At 37.8% G+C, this 23,455-nt stretch overlaps 1 protein-coding gene across 1 annotated transcript in view; it reads left to right on the top strand.

Moving 5' to 3' along the window:
- The window catches only part of DLGAP5 (DLG associated protein 5), a 467,701-nt gene extending 444,480 nt beyond the window's left edge, over positions 1 to 23,221 (top strand). The window contains exon 8 of the mRNA XM_044073570.1: positions 22,332 to 23,221. Coding sequence (XP_043929505.1) covers positions 22,332 to 22,442 — 111 coding nt within the window. The 3' untranslated portion in view covers positions 22,443 to 23,221. The remainder of the gene's footprint in view (positions 1 to 22,331) is intronic.
- The last annotated feature ends 234 nt before the right edge of the window (positions 23,222 to 23,455 follow it).

Genomic DNA, 23,455 nt, shown 5'->3' with positions numbered 1-23,455 from the left:
ACTAATATAGGTTGAAAAATTATATGGTGCTAGACACTCAGCTGGCTTGCCATTGAAAAAATATTTGGATCTCTGCTTACTGCTTCTTACTGCTTGCTCTTGCTGTGGGATTTGCTGGCTGGATTCTGCTAAAATTCAAAGTCTAGTTATATTTGCATTCACAGTCTGTCGCATACAGAAACTTGCAGAATATACACTGATGACAGAATATACTTTGCAGCATCAACTTTAGAGAGCAGTAACCAATAACTTTTTATAATAAACCAAACGGACCAGCATTGCAGCTTAAAAGTACTGTTCCAACTTTACTTCTCATATAGTACAGATGATGTGAGAGATATACCATTTACCTCAGGACTTGTGTCCCTACCATACCTCTAACATAACTAGATTTAATACAGACTTTTTATACATATTTTAGTTAAAAACACACCCTCTTGGTTTTGGAAAGATACTGCCTTGATGACGCAAATGCTGATAAGTAAACTGTCTTCAAGGAAATGCCTTGTGGATTAGAAAAGCACATTTTTAAACTTTCTTAGAAAAACATGTCCTGTTGTCCAGTGAAAGCAGGTTACATTCTTGTCATGTCTGTAAGAAGTCAGCTTTCTTGATGTGTGTGTAATACACTCATAAGCAAGTTCCTTATTTTTTTAAGCCACAGTCATTTAGTACGGATGCTAAGCACATATTACTAAACTCTGTTTCTGCATTTAAGCAAGCTTTTTCTTTCAGCATATTTACAGCAGAATTAATTTCAACCTTAAATTCATAATATCTAACAATTCCCTCTGTTTTTAAACATACTCAAAACATTTTATACTGATATGTATTTTTTGATCACATTATATAGTCTTTTGATACAACAAATCAAAATGCAATTTTACATAGTTAATACAATTATATTAAAGTATTACTAACAAACTGAATGTATTTAACAACTTTTTCTTTTGCAGACCATTCTGTGAAATTATTTTATCAGTTATGAGCGGTGTCTGCTTTAATGTTGTTTTTTTTTTTTTTTTTTTTTTTTTTTTTAACTTGATCAATTTATTCCTTTGCAATTACAGAATTTAATTTATGACTTAGAACTGTTTCATTAACTCTTTGCAACTGTTGAATTAACTATAAGAGACAAGAACCATGTGCTACTGCAAGCATTTATACACTACTGAAAATATACAGTTTCAATGTCATTTTAACCATAACATTGTGATCATGTTTTTGAACTACTCATTAACATCTTGGTAAAATACTGAACTGGGCTTAGATAAAAATATTTGAAAGCATTTATTTTACTGGGGCCCGAAAAATTCCTTTACAAAACTTTTTTAAAATTTTAAAAGTTTCTGCGGTTTTTTTAAAAAAAATTTAAAAAAAAATTTTTCCTTAAAATTTTTAAATTTTTTAAAAAAAAATTTTTTTTTTTTTTTTTAAAAAATTTTTTTTTCCCCCCCCTTTTTTAAAAAGGGGAAAAATTTTTTAAAATTTTTAAAATTCCCCTTTTGGAAAACCAATTTTTTTTAAAAAAAATTTTTTTTTTTAAAAGGTTTTTTTTTTTTAAAAAAAATTTTAATTTTTTGGGGAAAAAAAAAATTTTTTTTATTTTTTTTCTCTCTTTTTTTTTTTTAAACCCTTTTTTTTTTTAAAATTTTTTTTAAAAAATTTTTTCCCCAAAATTTTTTTTTTTTCCCCAAAAAAAAAAATTTTTTCCTTTTTTTTTTTGGGGGTTTTTAAATTTTTAACAAAAAAATTTTTTTTAAAAAAAATTTTTTAAATTTTAAAAAAAGGTTTTCTTTTTTTTTTTTTGGGGAAAATTTTTTTAAGGGGGCCTTTTTTTTTTTTTTTTTTTCCCTTTTTGTTTTTTTTTTTAAAAAATTATTTTTTTTTTTTTTTTTATTTTTTTTTAAAAAAATTTTTTTTTTTTAAAAAGTTTTTTTCAAAATTTTTTTTTAACCCCAACCCCTTTTTTTTTGGGGGTTTTTAAATTTTTGTTTTTTTTTTGTGTGTGTTTTTTTTAGTTTTTTGGGGAAGGAAAGGTCTCAGGCAAAAAAGGGGGCCGGGTTTAAAAATTTTTTAAAACCCCCCTTTTTTTTTTTGGGGGGTTTTACACCTGCAGGACTCCTGTGCTTTTTTTTCCCCCCCCCGGGGGGGGAAAAAAAATTTTTTCCCCCAAAAATTTTTTGGAGACCGATTTTGGATCTCAGCAATCTCAACACCTTCGTAAGGAAGGAAAAGTTCCGGATGGTCACGCTACAGTCGATCCTTCCCTTCTTACAGAAGGACAATTGGATGTGCTCGATAGATCTCAAGGACGCGTACTACCACATCAAAATGGCCAGGCCGACCAGAGATCACCTGCGCTTCCGGCTGGGAGCCAGTCATTTTCAATTTCGAGCTCTGCCCTTTGGACTCACCTCAGCCCCCAGGGTATTCACCAAATGCATGGCAGTAGTGGCGTCTCACTTGAGACGACAAGGATTCCGGGTGTTTCCGTATTTGGACGACTGGCTCCTCACTGCCACCACCAGGCATCGTCTTGTTCAATGTAAACCACCAACGACCAGCAAAAAAACGATAGTGAACATGCAGTAATGAAGAAATAATGATTATTTATTTATAATTCCTTCACAGACGGTTCGCTATTCAGTTTTATCAATGAATACAATAAAGTTTTTTTTGAATGAAATGAAGCAGCCTGCATTTATACTAGTCTCTGATTACCTGGAAGCAATATTACAGCACCACCCAGTGGCTGGAGTAACAAAGTGCATGTTCCATTCTTGATTAAAGCATATGACCAGTGACACAAAAATGCCAGAGGTGTAGATATTAAGTCATATTTTTAAAGATAAAAATCAAAGCTCTGGAAGTAAGCCATTATATGACATACATATTACAAGGTGGAATACTTGTGTATAAAGATTTAACATCCAACGTGCACATTAGCCAGTCTGGTTCTAGCTGTGTATCCTCCAAAATTTGTAAAAAGTGCGTGGTGTCCTGTAGTCGGGCCCTAACTGATGTTAAAAGGGGTTTGAGATACTGTGTTAGAAATGCTGATAGTGGTTCCGTCAAGGACCCTATCCCTGATACAATGGGTCTACCTGGGGGTTTTGAAATGGACTTATGTATTTATGGGAGAAGATACAAGATTTGTTTCTGTGGGTCTTTTACAGTAAGATGTTTAACAGTATTTTTTGTTATGATACCCTCATCCTCAGCTAGTTTCAGAAAAGAGTCTATTTCTTTTTTAAAAACCCCAGTCGGGTCAATGTACATTTGCATATAACATCTAGTATCAGCTAACTGTCTTTTCCCCTCATCAAGTTTCATTATTATTCAGTTCTTTTGAACTTGTGGTCATCACCCTTTAAAATATATATATATACTAGTGGTATATATTTTCTGCTTTTTTACACTATGATATGCATTCACAAATAGTGACTATGGTATTGGTCTATTACCTTGTAATATGTATGTCATATAATGGCTTACTTCCAGAGCTTTGATTTTTATCTTTAAAAATATGACTTAATATCTACACCTCTGGCATTTTTATGTTACTGGTCATATGCTTTAATCAAGAATGGAACATGCACTTTGTTACTCCAGCCACTGTGTGGTGCTGTAATATTGCTTCCAGGTAATCAGAGACTAGTATAAATTACATCTGCTTCATTTCATTCAAAAAAACTTTATTGTATTCATTGATAAAGGCTGAATAGCCGAAACCGGTCTGGATTTGAAGGAATTATAAATAAATAATCATTATTTCTTCATTACTGCATGTTCACTATTGTTTTTTGCTGGTCGTTGGTGGTTTATATTGTTGGCTTGACCCTGCATGCCATCCTTGCGGAGCGTATGGTTGTTTGCTATCGTCTTGTTCAAGCCAGAGACTACACAGTCGACCTTTGTTCCCACTTAGGAATTTCAATCAATTTCGAAAAATCTGTCTTATCGCCCTCACAGCATATCTCATTCATCGGAGCAGACCTAGATACACGGTTAGCACTGTTAAAGCTTCCTCCACTAAGGGCGTCAGCCCTCAAAGAACAGGTTCTTCTTCTTCAGAACAGGAAAGCTCCAGCCAGGCTAGTGTTAAAAGTTCTGGGGCTAATGGCAGCGTCTCTGATCGCAGTTCCCATGGGGAGGTTGCACATGAGGGTCCTCCAATGGCTGCTTTTCGTGCAATGGTCATTCCAACAGCTACCCTTATCGCATGAGATACTGATAAACTCTTGCAGACGAGATCTTTCATGGTGGGTAAACAGTCAGGACCTCACAATGGGTCGTCCGTTTGTCCTACCCAACCCGACAGCCACAATCACCACGGACGCTTCTCTGATAGGGTGGGGGGGGGGACTTTTTCAGGGAAGAACAGTCCAAGGGGAATGGTCCAACATGGAGTACAACCTGCACATAAATGTTCTGGAGTTGAGGGCGGTGTTCCTAGCGTTGCAACACTTCCAAGCTCTCTTACCTCTGGGAACAGTGGCAGTACAGACGGACAACATGTCTATGGTCTGGTACATAAACAAGCAAGGGGGAACCAAGTCTTACCCATTATGCAGAGAGGCCATGAGAATTTGGCAATGGGCAGAGTCCACGGGTCGCTTTCTTCTGGCATGCATATCCCGGGGTCATCCAACGTCATTGCGGACAGATTGAGCAGAGCCATCCTGTTACCTCACGAGTGGTCCCTCATTCCACAGGTGGCGGAAAGGATCTTCCGCAGATGGGACCAGCCTTGCTGCGATCTGTTTGCATCCCAGTTGAATGCCAAATGCAGAAGCTACTTTGCCCTTCTACCCCCTCTGGGGGATGTTCCCAGGGACGCACTAGTGCACGATTGGCCCCCGGGTCTCCTGTATGCATTCCCTCCTATCCCATTGATTCCCAAATTTCTACAGAAAGCCAGAGACCTGGAAAGGACAATAATACTCATAGCGCCATTCTGGCCTCGGCAGATATGGTTTCCCTTTCTTCGAGCCCATCAAAAGGAGGAACCTTGGATTCTGGACCCAGTACCAAATCTATTGACTCATTCGTCGGGAGTTCCTCACCCATCTCTTCAATCCCTAAAACTGACAGCTTGGCTGCTCCGCTTCCCTCTCTAGCCAGGTCAGATCTTCTTTCTCCTGCAGTTCAACACATTCTGGTTGCCTCTCATAAAGCCTCCACCAGAAAGCTTTACAGAAGCAAATGGAAATGTTTCGTATGTTGGGCGTCTAGCCAACACATAGATCCCTTGGTAGCTCCACTACACAAAGTTCTGGAATTCTTATCAATTCTCTTTCACGAAGGGGCCTCAACTTCCACCTTGAGAGTACAGTTGGCTATATCTAACTTTCATATTGGTGAGGGGGGCTCTTCTATTATGTCTCACAGGCTTTGCAAGGCTTTTATGAAAGGAACCTTCCACCTTCGTCCACCCATTTGGGAGCCCTTTTTCCCATGGAATTTGAACCTGTTATTGTCACAACTGATGTTACCTCCCTTCGAACCGGCTTCATCCTGCCTACTAAAGTTTTTATCATGGAAGACACTTTTTCTCGTGGCAGTCACTTCAGCTCGAAGAGTATCAGAGCTACAAGCGTTGTCAGTCAGACCACCATACTTGATCTTTCACCCAGATAGAGTCTCTTTGCGCACAAACCTGTCATTCCTCCCCAAGGTATGTTCTGTCCTAAATATCAACCAATCCATAGAGCTCCCCACATTTTTCAAGAATCATACAAACAGACTGGAGTATATGCTGCACAAGTTGGATGTTCATAGGCAGCTAAGATTTTACCTGGACAGGACTAAAGATCACAGAAAGTCAGATCAGCTGTTTGTCTCGTTTGCAGACAACAAAAAGGGTATGGCAGTCACGAAACGTACCTTATCTAAATGGCTTTCCGATTGTATAGCATTTGTGTACTCTAGTAAGAATCAGTCATTACCTTTCAAGCCTAAGGCTCATTCTACCAGGTCCGTGTCCACTTCCTTGGCTCATGCAGCTTGCTTACCTTTGGACACTATTTGTGCAGCAGCTACCTGGGCTAAGCCTCATACATTTATCACTCATTATAAGGTTGACAGGACCTCGAAGGACAGGACATCCTTTGGTTCCACTGTGCTCAGGAACGTTCTTCCATGAGTCACCCGGGGTGACGGAGCTAGGGACGCTACCCGTGTGTAAGAACAAACGGCGAGATTGAACACTTTCACATAAAGAAGTTATGTACTTACCATAACGTTCCATGTGATGTGTTCATCTCACCTTTGTTCTTACATCCCCCCCCCCCCCTTTTTCACATGTTATGGAAGAACAGGTAAGACTAGAGTCTGGTCGGGATTTTTCATAGTTTCATAGTAGTGTACTAGGCTATCTGCCCGGGGGCATTTACAAGCCTAGCCAACAGTGATGTGGCTTTACGCCACCCCATACTATGTAGTTGCGCCTCTCTAGTAGTGACACATGTGGAACCCCATTATTTAGTAAACTATACCTCTGTCTAGTAGTGACACTGAGGTCACTCCCGGGGTAAACTTGCGATCTCCCATCCATGCATCGAGATTTTTCTTGAACAGTGCCAATGAAGGGCTCTGTCTCACGTGAACTGGGATTTTGTTCCAGAGTATGGGTAACCTCTGTGTTATGAATCTATCCCTCCAGCATGTCCTATTCATATTTGTGCAGAGGTTGAAATCTTTAGCTCGTGGTTCTGGTGGATTTGGATTTTTGAGATGGAGCATGTCCATCAATTCCTGGTTGGACATGGCCCTGTATGTTAGGCACAAATCACCTCTGAGCAGGCGGTATGCTACTGAATAGAGCTGGAGTTTCTTTAATCTAGCTGGATAAGGCACATGTTTTAGACCTATGATCCTCTTGGTGAGGTACTTCTGGGGTCTTTCCAGTTGCTGCATGTGCCGGGTGAGATACATCCCAAATGGAGCATTATATTCGATCATGGGCCTGATGAGGGAGGAATACAGAGGTACAATGACCTCCTTTGATCTGGATGAGAATCCCTTCATGATGAGATGGGCTAGGTAGAAAGTCTTTCTGACCACTTTGGCAACATGGTTGTCAAAGGAGAGGTCACTATCGACTTGAGTCCCCAGGTCTCTGATTACATCTTCTGTATTCAGTGGGTTATTGTCACGTGATAGTTTGTGGGTACTTTGTTTTCCCAAAGGGGATGACTATACATTTTTTGGCGTTAAGTTCGAGGCCATGATTCCGGCACCAGTTGTCCGTTTCAGTGAGACCTTTCTGTAGGATGTGTGTGTCAGCAGGTGAATCCACTATGGCGCCCAGTTTGCAGTCATCTGCAAACTTTGTCAGCCATAATCCTTCCATGTTTGCTTTCACATCTGAAAAATAAATGCCGAATAGGAGTGGACCCAAGACTGATCCCTGTGGGACACCACTTGTGACGGGTTTTGAGTCTGACATGGCTCCAGCAATTTTAACCTTATGGGTTCTGTTTTTCAGCCAATTTGCTACCCATCTTGTGACATATGGATTTACATTTAGGCTGCTGAGCTTGTCAATGATGCCAGAGTGTGGTATTGTGTCAAAGGCCTTAGCCAAGTCCAAATAGGCAGTGTGGACAGCCTTGCCCTCATCGATGGCACTAGTGACTGTCTCAAAGAAGTCAACCAGGTTTAAGAGGCAGGATCTGCCTTTTACAAAACCGAACTGTGTGGGATCAAGGGTCTGCAGATCACCAATGTCGCATTTATGAGTTCCATGATGATCCTTTCCATAGCCTTACAGATCAGGCTGGTCAAACTTATGGGGCGGTAGTTTCCTGGGTCAGTTGAATTTCCCCTTTATGGAGTGGGACCACTGTTGCTGTGCGCCAGTGTTCAGGTACATATCCTGTAGTGAGGCTAAGATTGAATAGAGTTCTTAGGGCGGGTTTAGTTCATCTTGAGTTCACGTAACACGCAACCGGGATACCATCGGGTCCCATAGATGCTGTGTTTTTGCCTTGTTGAGTGCTGATTTCACCTGTGTGTCTGTGATGACAGGTAGGTTACATTCAGCAGGGATAGTTACTTCATCTTTAGGGGGTGAGGGAGGGGAGAAATTTGCACTGAACCTATCTGCCAGAATGTTGGCAATGTCAGTAGGGTCAGTGAATTTTTTGTTATTGTGTACCAGCTCAGAGCATATCTGAGAATTTCCTCCCAAGGTTCTGACATAATTGAAGAAGGCTTTGTGATTGTCTTTGGTATCCTTGGCAATCTTTTCTCAAAGTTTGCTTTAGATGTTTTTATGAGAGAGCGTAGTTTTTTACTTGTGCTGATCAGGGAAGCCTTTCCCTTGTGGGATTTGGCTCTGTCCTGCAGCAGCTTCCTTCTTTTGTTGTACAGTTTGTTTATAGCCGGGGTCCACCAAACCAGGCGTTTTCCTTGGTGGAGAGGGTCTTGGTTTTAGTTGGGATTGCCTGATCCATGCATTCCTGGAGATGTCCATAGAAGGCTTTTGTGAAGGATTCAGCATTTTGGGATGTGGTTTCCATTGACCCAGTAGGCTTAAAGGATATCATTTCCGACTTAAGGAGCTCAAAGTCAGCTTTTGAGAAGTTTTTCACTGTGGTCTTTTGTTCTGGGGGTGGGGGTGGGATATGTACATCCAACGTGATCAGTTTATGATCAGATCTTACTAGTGAGGGGTTTATATCCGGCGGAGCATTTGGACCCCATGTTTGTGATAATCAGGTCAAGTATATTATCTCTCCTCGTAGGAGAGGTGACCAGTTGCTCCATAGCATTTGAGTTTATGAATTCCAGGAATCTTTGGGCCAGGGTGTTAGGGCTAGAATAGTGGGCCCAGTCTATGTTGGGGTAATTGAAGTCACCCAATATGATGGTGTTTGGTGTGACATTCATATCCTCCAGTGTTTTCAGGAATGCTTGATGGGATTCCTGGGATTGGGAGGGTGTTCTATAACATGCGACCAGTTGTATGGCAGTTTTACCTATGGTGAGTAAAACTTGTATGGTTTCTGATGCTTCATGAGCAGCCACCAATCGAGAGGTGTAGGTGTCTTTTATGAAAATGGACACGCCCCTCCTTTGTGGTTCGCCTGGAACTTGAGGCAAAACGCATGATATGAGGTATAGCCTGGTAGTGCTGGAGTACTCTCAGGAGCCTTGAACCAGGTTTCAGTTACTGCACAGACATTGATGTTCTCCATACTGAGAAGTGCTTCGAGTGCCTGCATCTTGAGATTTAGACTTCTGGCGTTGAGCAGCATTACCCTTAATTTTTTCCATTTTTGTTTTTATGGAGGTTGTTTTGTCTTTTGAGCATTCCCTAAAAAGGCACTATGGGGTGGCAAGAGCCTTGGCCAGTATCCGAAGCCCAGTGGTGACAGGTGCAAGCCATCCTCATGAAGCAACGTGGTTTGTCCAGCATATCATCCCAGGCTGACAGACATTGATCCCCTAGAATGACACCAGTGATTAAGCCAATTGTTAAAACTGATCATTTTGTCTTTGTACTGAGGCATCATTCTTGGCGAAGGCAGGATGCTGCTCAAGGTCAGGGTCATACCAGTCTGGGCTACATAATCGGAGAGCTCCTCAATGTCTCTTTTCATGTAGTCCAGGTAGGGATGCCTCAGGTCATTCACACCCGCATGGACAATGACTGAATCATATTTGTACTTGCTTTGGAGTGACCTGAGTGCGTGTGTAATGTGGCGGATCCTAGCCCCGATAGGCAGCTCACCGTTACCCTCTCCTTATTCAGCCTGGTAAGTGGAACATCGGTGTGTCTGACTATAGAGTCACCTATTACTAATGTCTCTGGCATAGTATTTTGCCTTAGGTGCTGTGCATGTTTGACACACCTGTTGCTTGAGGTATGTGTTGTAGGTGTTGTGTTTTGTGGGGGTGTATTTCTGGGTGTCTGCTTTGGAGGCCTCTGTTGTTTTGGTAAGTTCTTTACAAGAGCCTCCGAGTATGTCTTTGTGTTTTATGTGTTTGGTTTGCATTGGTGGTGGTTATATGTGTGACTGGTTTTGCTTTGGGTGTGGGTACCATCTCTTCCTGACTGGTCTTGCCAGTCCTGAGTTGAGAGAGTTCAGCCTCCAGTCTGGCTATATAGTTGCATCTCTCACAAGTATATGTGTTAGTAGGAAGGAGGAGAGGGTTGTCTGTGTACATGAGACAATTGTAACATTGTCTTAAGATTCCCAGATTAACCAGCTGAACAAGAGAGGATGCTAGTGGTCTACCACTCGACATACTAGAATATTTTAAGGAGTGTTGTGCCTTTAAGGGAAGTGGGTATTCACAGGGGTAGTGGATACCTGTAGTGCTTACTTTAGGGTAAGAGTGCTTGGTTTTTTTATGAGTGCTTGCTAAGGATAGAAGTTCCGAAAACAAGTGCTGATATATACAGCTAGATAGACTGAGTAGAGTTTCTAAGGGAAAAATTGAAGAGCAGACTTGGCGGAGCCAAAAAAAGTTAAAACCTGTATAGAATAGTTTACACCTGTATAACCGCTGCTGCGCTAGGTGCCCGACCGCGCAAAGCGCCAAAACGCCTGAGGCGGATTTTTATACAGGGAACTTGAAAAGAGCTGGAAATGGTCCAAGGCAACCAATGAATTACAGCTCAAGTGCTGAGATCACTTCCCCCAGGGACAGATAGGCTGCTCAAGGCTCCCCACTCCCACTGGTGAGCTCAGAAACTTCCTTCTATCCAAGTAAGGCAATGGCCAACACAGGAACTACACACAGCCCAGAATACAGCAAAGCCTGTATACTGGTCTTAACTAGTCGAGCAAAGGCGGGAAAACAAGGAGTATTTTTTTTTTGTTTTTGTTTTTTTAGAGAAGAACACAGAAATGCAGTCAGGCAAACAGTAAAAACGATTAACACAGGCTAGCACACTTTAGTGAGCAGCCTCAGCAATTAAATTATCAAAAACAGTAATATTCGACCAGAGTCGACCAAAATACTACTTTTAAGTGCAGATACTTTAGAATACAGCAGCAAAGCACAAAACAGTTGTATCTTATTAAATGAAAGCCAGAGAGGACAATGCAGATAAAAAAGCCAAAAGTACTTAAATCAGGAAAGTGGTCGCTTCTTTCAGTTCTCTGTAGCCAGGACCCTCTGCAGGACCACGTGGAGCTCTGCTTGGGTATATAGCCAAAAAACGCCCTGAGGCGGATTTTTATACAGGAACTTGAAAAGAGCTGGAAATGGTCCAAGGCAACCAATGAATTACAGCTCAAGTGCTGAGATCACTTCCCCAGGGACAGATAGGCTGCTCAAGGCTCCCCACCCCACTGGTGAGCTCAGAAACTTCCTTCTATCCAAGTAAGGCAATGGCCAACACAGGAACTACACACAGCCCAGAATACAGCAAAGCCTGTATACTGGTCTTAACTAGTCGAGCAAAGGCGGAAAACAAGGAGTATTTTTTTTTTTTGTTTTTAGAGAAGAACACAGAAATGCAGTCAGGCAAACAGTAAAACGATTAACACAGGCTAGCACACTTTAGTGAGCAGCCTCAGCAATTAAATTATCAAAAACAGTAATATTCGACCAGAGTCACCAAAATACTACTTTTAAGTGCAGATACTTTAGAATACAGCAGCAAAGCACAAAACAGTTGTATCTTATTAAATGAAAGCCAGAGAGGACAATGCAGATAAAAAAGCCAAAAAGTACTTAAATCAGGAAAGTGGTCGCTTTTCAGTTCTCTGTAGCCAGGACCCTCTGCAGGACCAATGGTGCTCTGCTTGGGTATATAGCCAAAAAACGCCTGAGGCGGTTTTTATACAGGGAACTTGAAAAGAGCTGGAAATGGTCCAAGGCAACCAATGAATTACAGCTCAAGTGCTGAGATCACTTCCCCAGGGACAGATAGGCTGCTCAAGGCTCCCACTCCCACTGGTGAGCTCAGAAACTTCCTTCTATCCAAGTAAGGCAATGGCCAACACAGGAACTACACACAGCCCAGAATACAGCAAAGCCTGTATACTGGTCTTAACTAGTCGAGCAAAGGCGGAAAACAAGGAGTATTTTTTTTTGTTTTTGTTTTTAGAGAAGAACACAGAAATGCAGTCAGGCAAACAGTAAAAGCGATTAACACAGGCTAGCACACTTTAGTGAGCAGCCTCAGCAATTAAATTATAAAAAACAGTAATATTCACCAGAGTCTACCAAAATACTACTTTTAAGTGCAGATACTTTAGAATACAGCAGCAAAGCACAAAACAGTTGTATCTTATTAAATGAAAGCCAGAGGACAATGCAGATAAAAAGCCAAAAAGTACTTAAATCAGGAAAGTGGTCGCTTTTCAGTTCTCTGTAGCCAGGACCCCTCTGCAGGACCACGGAGCTCTGCTTAGGTATATAGCCAAAAACGCCCTGAGGCGGATTTTTATACAGGAACTTGAAAAGAGCTGGAAATGGTCCAAGGCAACCAATGAATTACAGCTCAAGTGCTGAGATCACTTCCCCAGGGACAGATAGGCTGCTCAAGGCTCCCCACTCCCACTGGTGAGCTCAGAAACTTCCTTCTATCCAAGTAAGGCAATGGCCAACACAGGAACTACACACAGCCCAGAATACAGCAAAGCCTGTATACTGGTCTTAACTAGTCGAGCAAAGGCGGGAAAACAAGGAGTATTTTTTTTTGTTTTTTGTTTTTTTAGAAAAGAACACAGAAATGCAGTTAGGCAAACAGTAAAATCGATTAACACAGGCTAGCACACTTTAGTGAGCAGCCTCAGCAATTAAATTAGCAAAAAAACAGTAATATTCGACCAGAGTCGACCAAAATACTACTTTTAAGTGCAGATACTTTAGAATACAGCAGCAAAGCACAAAACAGTTGTATCTTATTAAATGAAAACCAGAGAGGACAATGCTTTCTTACTTCTTCTAGGGTTCTTTGGCCTGTGTCCTCATTAGGATATGGTGCACCGCCCATAAGAATTACTTATTATAGTCAGAGGATATTCATGGATATCCGTGTGAATGTGTATGTCTTGCACTGAGGTGAGGGTTAGAGGTCTGGTTTCTCGCAAACTAGATCTGAGTAATGGCAGGGAGGATTGTGGGATATAGCCTGGTCTCGAGCTTCTCTAAGATGCAGAGCTTTGCAATGCGGCCGACTCGGAGCCGATGATCGGCTCCGAACCCGTGTGTAAGAACAAAGGCGAGATGAACACATCACATGGAACGTTATGGTAAGTACATAACTTCTTTTTAGTACTGCATATAAAATATTGCAAAATAGCTAGAGAAATCAACCAGAGGAGGTTAGAAAAGATTGGGAAGAGAGACTGGATAAACAATTCACAAGGAAATAGTAGGAGGGCATATGTATGGCTCCCAAATATGCAACAAAGTCTAGAAGATGTAGGATTTTTGCCTGGAAGTGTTTGCCTAGGGATTTGCATGCCCCAAGCAGGTGTAATGGGGAAAAAAGAGGTAACTGGGAACATATGTTTTGGAAGTGTAATGAGTTGACAGACATTAAAAATTCCCTATAGAATATTTTGTCTAAAATATTAGTTGAGAAAGTGGGTGTAACTAAGGAAATTATTTCTGAGCTGGGATATAGGATCTGAATTGCTTAGACATAGTAAGGCCAAAAAAGCAATTACTGGAAAAATGGAAATCAAAGTCTAAACCAATTATACTTGAAGCAGTGAATATTGTAACAGAGATAAAAATATGAAGTGGGATCTTTAGAAAAGGGTGAGAGCAAACTACATTGAAAAAAAATGGAAATTTTGGGAACAATACATGAAGAATAAAAAAAATGGAAATTGTGGGAACAGTACATGAAGAATAAAACAAAATGGAAATTGTGGGAACAATACATGAAGAATAAAAAAATGGAAATTGTGGGAACAATACATGAAGAATAAAAAAAATGGAAATTGTGGGAACAATCATGAAGAATAACGTTTTGGAAGAGGAGTGAGGTTTTTAAGGGAAGGCCAGAACTGAGCAATTTATGTAATGCTAGATTGCTGATTGAATAAAAGCATGTATATGATGAATAATGTTTGTAACTGAATATGTTAACGTAAGTTTGTTTTCTTTTGTGTAAATGTATGTTTGTCTGTGTCTTAAGTGATGATTCAATAAAGGTGTTAAAAATGTCTTTGATCCCCCAGGAAAAAATATTCTGAAAACAGCTGGATATAGCAGCTTGAATCTCTAACCTGCCTCTCAACATTCCCTGATTGCTGGTATAAACTTGATTCTCTTCTGCATGGTGTATGGTGAACACTCATTTCTCCCCAAAATACTGCTGTCTCCAGTTTTTAATAATTGTCCATTCTTTCACATTTCTGTCTACAGCAACTTTTTCTGCTTATATGATAACACTTTTACTAATATAGGTTGAAAAATTATATGGTGCTAGACACTCAGCTGGCTTGCCATTGAAAAAATATTTGGATCTCTGCTTACTGCTTCTTACTGCTTGCTCTTGCTGTGGGATTTGCTGGCTGGATTCTGCTAAAATTCAAAGTCTAGTTATATTTGCATTCACAGTCTGTCGCATACAGAAACTTGCAGAATATACACTGATGAGAGAATATACTTTGCAGCATCAACTTTAGAGAGCAGTAACCAATAACTTTTTATAATAAACCAAACGGACCAGCGTTGCAGCTTAAAAGTACTGTTCCAACTTTACTTCTCGTATAGTACAGATGATGTGAGAGATATACCATTTACCTCAGGACTTGTGTCCCTACCATACCTCTAACATAACTAGATTTAATACAGACTTTTTATACATATTTTAGTTAAACACACACCCTCTTGGTTTTGGAAAGATACTGCCTTGATGACGCAAATGCTGACACATCTGTTCTTGTGCAAATGCTGATAAGTAAACTGTCTTCAAGGAAATGCCTTGTGGATTAGAAAAGCACATTTTTAAACTTTCTTAGAAAAACATGTCATGTTGTCCAGTGAAAGCAGATTACATTCTTGTCATGTCTGTAAGAAGTCAGCTTTCTTGATGTGTGTGTAATACACTCATAAGCAAGTTCTTCCTTATTTTTTTAAGCCACAGTCATTTAGTACGGATGCTAATCACATATTACTAAACTCTGTTTCTGCATTTAAGCAAGCTTTTTCTTTCAGCATATTTACAACAGAATTAATTTCAACCGTAAATTCATAATATCTAACAATTCCCTCTGTTTTTAAACATACTCAAAACATTTTATACTGATATGTATTTTTTGATCACATTATATAGTCTTTTGATACAGCAAATCAAAATGCAATTTTACATAGTTAATACAATTATATTAAAGTATTACTAACAAACTGAATGTATTTAACAACTTTTTCTTTTGCAGACCATTCTCTGAAATTATTTTATCAGTTATGAGCTGTGTCTGCTTTAATGTTGTTGCTTTTTTTTTTAACTTGATCAATTTATTCCTTTGCAATTACAGAATTTAATTTATGGCTTAGAACTGTTTCATTAACTCTTTGCAACTGTTGAATTAACTATAAGAGACAAGAACCATGTGCTACTGCAAGCATTTATACACTACTGAAAATATACAGTTTCAGTGTCATTTTAACCATAACATTGTGATCATGTTTTTGAACTACTCATTAACATCTTGGTAAAATACTGAACTGGGCTTAGATAAAAAATATTTGAAAGCAATTATTTTACTGGGGTAAAACCAGTAATATTACAACTTGACAAATTACTTTTAAACTTATTACAATGTATTCTGTACAGTATGTATTTACATAGACTGTTTGTTATTTATGCATTTCAATCTAGTAGGTACCTTGGACCCATTTTTTTTAAAACATGTTTTTTTACACACTTCATTGCTAGACATTAATTTCATTTGTACTGAATTCTTCTGCATTTGTACATACAAAGACTATCATTTGTACTGAAGTTTTCTACATTTGTACATACAAAGACTATCATTTGTATTGAAATTTTCTACATTTGTACATACAAAGACAATAAAGTACATTTAGTCTAATCTTACAAATTTAATAACATTAATATTAAGCAAAATCTTGGAAAATTCTTATGTCTCTTTAGAAGTATCTAGTGAAATCGATACCAAATCCATATGTCCTGTTATTTTAAACTACATACTCAGCAATTAAAAATATTCATTCTTTTTTATACCAACATTGTTTTGCCAAAAACATATTAAAAATAGTGACCAATCTTGTTCAGTTTTTTACATATCTTTACTCTCTCTTGTATAGCTGTTATCAATTTTAAGCCATCTCTTGTTTTTTTAAACCATCTTTTGTATAGCTTTACAGTTTAACAGGTTGTAAATACAATTTAATACTAAACAATACAATAATAACCATTATGATAGCTATCAACAACTTGTAAAATATCTTATCCTGTCAGGTTTAATCCAGTTTCTAATACACTAATACCTGTTTTTCCCTCCCCCTGAAAGAGTATTGTTAAGAAGGAACTTCTGCTCTTTGCTTTATTTCAGACCCTTTTGCAACACATACTGCTCACACAGTGTGTAAAACTGATAAAGTATCCCTCCCCCTGTAGTACTGCAGTATTGTTTATTTGTTTTATAATATATGTCAGCCCAACACTTTGGTTATATATTTGCTTTATTAGGTTATTAAACTATAGACCTTTGTCTGATCATTTTTTTTGTTTTCTTTTCTTTTGCCTTTGCTGTCTATTTCTACTAGTAGTAGTTATTTGTACTCTCCTGTATACTTTATTTGAACTGTATGTATACTATAACCCATCTGTTGGCTATACTTGATGTAACTAAGGTTTTTTTTTTTTTTTATCAGTGACATATATGCACAATTGTGTTGTTTTATTATAATTACCAAATAGTGTTGCATGTGAACATTTTAACAATTATGTTTTAATAACAAGTTTTTAGAAAAACTCAAACCACTTGTCTGGCAGTCTTGTTTCTTATCTTATCTGTTCAACATTTCCTGTAACTATTCATCCAGTTTAAGAAGGTCTGAGCTCACATTTCAATTAACCCTTTTTAGCATTTTTCCTTCAATCATATATATTTTTTAACTTTTGATTTCAGTATTTTTTTATTTATTTAACTGTTCTGACTTCATTTTACAAAGACTGTTTGACTAATTCCATCTGTGACTTTATTTATTTTCAAAATTCAGAACTTTAACTGTTTGGTGTTACTATATAATTATAAAAAAATTGTAAAAAAACAAAATAGATATTAGCTTAACAAACACATTTATATATTTACATTATTTATATTTGCTGTTGTCTGCCTGTTATTCTTGTGTGTTGTATAAAAAGAAAATACATGCATGTCAGTCTTGTGACTTTAAATCATTACTCTTATTAACTATTTTTATTTAATTTTTATATACAAGAACTGTTTTGTTTACCTTTTGACTATGCTATGAGAATGTCAGTCATATGCTCTACTTTACTGTAGTACTGATAAATATATTGCTTTAATTGAATGGAAGTTTTAAACATTTGAGAATGATTTGTATTTCACCATCCTACCATGTAAGCTTAACCATTTTCAAAACACAAACATGTTATAAAATATATTTCTTTTGTACAGATCAGCTGTAGTTTCCTACTCTTTCCCAATGTATGTAGGAAGTCAGTCTCTGTCAGTTCAGCTAATCTATTTTCTTCATCTTGTAACTGTTGTTTAAGAGTCTCCTGTAATATTGCATGGTCTTTCTGACATTTTTTATTAAGCTGTTCTGCTGAATTTGAAACTCCTATGAACTTTTGAAAAGATGTATGTATAACTTGTCTAAACTTCCTGAACTCATTGTGTCTGTCTTTTAGACGTTTACTACATTTTTTTGTAACAAAATGTACTAGGGGTCTTGTCAGTAACTGATTTGACTCACATGTGGTGACAGGACATAACTGTTTAACATCTGAATATAATGGAAACACTTTAATCTTAGTTAATTCTTTATCATGAACAGATCTGTCTTCACAGTCTAATGTTTTATGACATAATACACAAAATGCAGTTTTTGTTGAGTCACACAATAAACATTTGTCATACCCCACATAGTTTTCTTTGAGATACCAGTTAAATATTGTAATACATTTGCATAATGCCTTACTATCAACCTGCCCTACTAAGGTTTTACATTTACTAATATGCTGTGTATACCAACATTGCAATTTTTTACATTTGCTTGAATTATGCATGGAAATATCCATACTATCTAATATCCAAACTGTCTAATAATATACAAACTGTCTAAGAAATATACAAACTATTTAACATCATCCACACTAAATATGTGACACAGAAAAAAGTCTTACCAGTTAGCAAGAAAACAGGTGATCAGGCTGTTGCTGATGGCTAGAAATTTTTCAGAGTCACATGAGAAGCTGGTGAAGCACAACAGGCAGTGGACTGTTGGGCTAGTGGATATCCCCCTTTTCTTTAGTGAAATTATGGCACTGCAACTGGAACTTCTGTCTCACTCCGGATGTAGACGTCTAAAAAACTTTACTACTGCAAGCTGCATAAACTGGAATACTTCTGTTCAGAATTGACACATACGTACAAATGTTAGTTACTGCAATTTAACTGAAGTAACCCTCTGCAGGGCTTACCATCACTCCCCCTGTGTTTGAATGCAGATTATAGGTTCAAATGCAGGTTAGCTTGCCATTGAAAAATTATATGGATCTCTGCTTACTGCTTCTTACTGCTTGCTCTTGCTGTGGGATTTGCTGGCTGAATTCTGCTAAAATTCAAAGTCTAGTTATATTTGCATTCACAGTCTGTCGCATACAGAAACTTGCAGAATATACACTGATGAGAGAATATACTTTGCAGCATCAACTTTAGAGAGCAGTAACCAATAACTTTTTATAATAAACCAAACGGACCAACGTTGCAGCTTAAAAGTACTGTTCCAACTTTACTTCTCATATAGTACAGATGATGTGAGAGATATACCATTTACCTCAGGACTTGTGTCCCTACCATACCTCTAACATAACTAGATTTAATACAGACTTTTTATACATATTTTAGTTAAACACACACCCTCTTGGTTTTGGAAAGATACTGCCTTGATGACGCAAATGCTGACACATCTGTTCTTGTGCAAATGCTGATAAGTAAACTGTCTTCAAGGAAATGCCTTGTGGATTAGAAAAGCACATTTTTAAACTTTCTTAGAAAAACGTGTCCTGTTGTCCAGTGAAAGCAGATTACATTCTTGTCATGTCTGTAAGAAGTCAGCTTTCTTGATGTGTGTGTAATACACTCATAAGCAAGTTCCTTATTTTTTTAAGCCACAGTCATTTAGTACGGATGCTAATCACATATTACTAAACTCTGTTTCTGCATTTAAGCAAGCTTTTTCTTTCAGCATATTTACAACAGAATTAATTTCAACCTTAAATTCATAATATCTAACATAGGTCTTGGCTGCTTCCTCTTGTCCAGATTTAGAGCATACACATAATATTCCTTTTCAATTAAATCCTGCAGTCCAGTTAATTATTTGCACTTTCATAAAACTAATAGTCTTCTTCCAGTTTCTGTGGTATAGCGAAAATGTTACGCTATGTCTGGGCTTTCTGTCTTCTAACCTCTATTTTTTTGAAATAGCTACTCTTGAAAAGCCTCATGCTCTCTGAACCTTTTCTTCATTTCATCCTCTGATTTTTGCAGTTTTATTACCTCATCTGAATAGCTAGGTAAAGCTTCTTCTATTTTCCAGCCTTCTCTAATTGTCTATATATATTCCCTTAGTGTGTCACTTATTTTAAACATGTCGGAGTGCATCTGTTGTATTTTTCCTTTAAATTACTGGAAGCTATCTGAAACTTGAAGTGCTTTTGCTGAACAACTGCAAGATTCTTCTCAAGTAACATTTTCTCTTCCCGTTTTCTAGTTGGCTTTCTGTTGTTTTCTTCAATTTTCTTCTTTGCTGGCATCCATACAGTTTAATTATTAGGCAGTAACTGAAGTTTATCTGATTGAATGTTTTTTATTTATTTATTTTGCACAATTGCACTTGGGAGAGTTCTTGAAACTTGTTTAGTGTGTAGTCATCTTGGAAGTCTGTCACTGGGAATGTGTTTTGGGAATATACAGAGTTAATTGATTTTCAAGACTAACAAACTGTAGTAACTAAAGAGATAATGTTTGTAAGTTGGTGTTTAGGATTAGAAGTGCCAAGAACATAGTAAGGCCTTGTTAAGTTTAATGCTGTTGGCAGCCAAAAAGGCAATTGGAACATGGAAGTCAAAATACTAAAACAGTTTTAGAGGATGTGGTGCACATTGTAAAATTTAAGAAATGGATTTGGGATCTTTAAATGATGAAGGAAGTAAAATACATAAAAAATAAATGCAATATTTAAGATCAATGCATGCAAAATGGTGGTCAAGATTATGTGTAAAGTGGGAGTGTTGGTGAGTACTGAAAAATATGAAGGCACAACGCAAAGACTAATACTGTACATATGATGAAAAAAATGTATACTGCATTGAGATGACAGGAAATTAATGTATATGAACTTGTGTTGCAGGTTGAAGTGGGATGAATTAATACACTTGTTAAAAACGATGTTAGGACAGAACTGTGCATATGTCTTCCTGTGGTTATTCTTGGAGGTATCATACTCGGCCCATCCGCCTCTTTGAATAGTATGTTTTTGGCATAAGTGAACTGTGCAAGAGGCTACTAATCCTCCACCAGAGTGGAGTACATAGAGAAGAATTGACAGTACTCAGACACTAAATATTTTGAAGAAGGTACCAGAAAAGTCACCTTTTGGCAGGATTTAAACACTGTGTTCTAGTCTTACGCTAGTTAACTAGGCAGATTGCCTTCCTCTTGCATCCATTCTCTGCTCTCATCATTTATTACTATACATGTATACCTTACAACTTTTCCTCATTATCAGAAAGTTTCCTTATTTTTACATCTTGCTATGTCCATCTTCTAGTGCTTCCAACACACACAATATATTGCAAATTTGGATTGAGACATATCTTGTAAAATCAAAGTCAGCATAAACTTTGTGCATGCAGCCACTTTGTTTCTAACAGTATTAAAACAGTGAAGCTCAAAAGTTTGGCTGGACTGCATGAATCCATGACTGACAGGCCTAGGCGCTGCAACTTGTAGTGAATATCGGGTGATATATAACTTGTCCAACTATCCCTTCAGTCAGAAATCATCAGAAAAAGTTATATGATCACATTTATCCAATAAGATTATTCAATACCTAATATTAGATCTTTGAAATCAACTTTACGATTTTTGATCACTGATGTGCATTTTCTTAAAGATGTGTAAGTAATACCACATTGTGCTTTATTGTGCAAGCTGGTGGTGCACTTCCAGTAGTTTACTTCATGTTTTTTCCCTTTTCCACTGTAGTACAACTGTGGAGTTGTTATATATAAGTTTGGGAGGGGGGAGCCCCCCCCCCCCCCCCACACACACACACACACACGGGGTTGGGGCAGAGTAGGGCTTGCCCACCTGCACACACATTATATATATATATATAATTTTCTTTTTTATTTTGGTGGTTTAGATAAAGTAAGTTCTGTCTTCAGATATTTTGTCTTTGGAATGATAGATACCCGAATATCATTGTATAGTTCAAAATTACATTAGCTGTTTTGGCTGAGCAAAATGCTTGCTTTAATATAAGTGGCTTGACCCTCATTTGCTAGTGCAAACTAAGCTGAGCAAGAGCTGAGACTTTAGCCTGACTCTGGAGTTCTCTGGTTTGCTCACTTTTAGTTGTAGGGTTTACCAAAGCATTAACAGGACCCAAAAGAGTTAGCTTAACCATTTTTATGATGTCAGTAGGAAGAAAGAGGATTGTTATGATAGCATTACAGTGCTCCTTGAGAAGAACAAGGTGGTGTTCCCAGCTTATCAGCTTTCTGCCACCAAGTAACACTGACCAGCTGCATAGGTTTCCGGCACCACAAGAGAACTTCATAAATTGGCATCTGCTTCCCAAGACTACAGTGCACAGCTAGCAAGGTGTTATCCCCCTTTTGGAAAAATACTAGGCGATGATAGAAATGGGAGGTGGCAGTGAGGTGAGATCTGTAGGATGTCTCCATTCTCCAACATAGGCAAGGCACCAAGGCCTGTTGTATTATGGATCATGTGGGAAGAATGGGTGGGCATAGTAAATTTTAAATAAATGTTTAGAGATGTATAATGTCTGTAAGTCTGAAAAAATTGAGAGATATACATTTTAAGTACAAGTTTTTGCAGATCCTCCTTTATGAAGTAAGATTTTGTATGTTTACATCTTTGTTTCCTCTACAGGCTGGTCTAAACTGCATTACATCTCCTTCCAACCAAAACCTTGCATTAGCATCTACCATTACTGATGACCTAATTGTGTTTTCACCTGTTGGTACACCATTTCATCCATAAAGAAGCCAATGGATTTTATTTGCAACATTATGGAAACTTCATCCACTTCCGAAAATACTATGTGAACTGTAAATATTTGTGTGTTTCTGTCTAGCATACTGCTAAGAGTATAATTAACATATTTTAGCTAATACTGAAAAAAGGTAATACCTCAAGTTTAACATATGCAGTATTTGCAACAAAATTTCACCAGAACTGCTTACTATGCCTTTTAAAAATGGAAGACGTCACAGCTGTAAGAGTTCCACTGAGCTGTCTAAAAATGGTCACCATGATTGGAGTACTTCTTCCATTAACAACATGCAGAATACAAAACTGTGCATCTTTGTTTTGTTTTACTTTCTAGCACTATGTGAATTTTTAATCTTCTTAACAGAATCAGTGCATTATGTATCAGTTTTGAAATGTGATACTACTTTTATTTATTGCAGAAATCCATAAACTGATGTACATAACTTTAATGAAACATTTAGTGTTGTGCAGATACCGGGGATAGCAACTAAAACAGAGGAACACATGCATGGGGGGGATACTACAGTTTGTATATCATCAGAGAAAGTGCAGTCTGTCTTTTTTCCAGTGTCATCCATTCCCTCCACTAGTTGCAGTAAGTGAGCAACAATATGGATAAATCGATATCTACCTTTTAGATGACCAAATTTTAAAACTTAAAAAGACCATAGTAGAAGTTAAACAGGAAGAAAAACACTGTATACACTAGATATAAGCTGTTGTCAAATATACATACATTTTTGTTAATAAATCTGTTTAAAATGGTATGTCTTGAGTGTGGTCATTTTATTTTGGTTATCCTTAGTAGAAACACTTAAAGGGTGTGTCTGCTGTACTAATTTAGTTGTGGTTGTTGTTGCTAGTTGGCTCACAGAATTATCATGTGTAAATATAACCAGAGAAGTGTAAGTATACCCATATCACAACACATCACATTCCTTTCCTCTGTAGTTTTCTTTCTTCTGCAGTTACCCTCACTTTTGCATTTAAAAAAAAAACAG

This window comes from Protopterus annectens, chromosome 6.part0 (assembly GCF_019279795.1).
Source record: "Protopterus annectens isolate FY-2018-M chromosome 6.part0, PAN1.0, whole genome shotgun sequence".
Lineage (NCBI taxonomy): Eukaryota > Metazoa > Chordata > Ceratodontiformes > Protopteridae > Protopterus > Protopterus annectens.
Note: the sequence above shows the minus strand (reverse complement) of the source record. Positions and strands in the feature narration are given on the sequence as shown.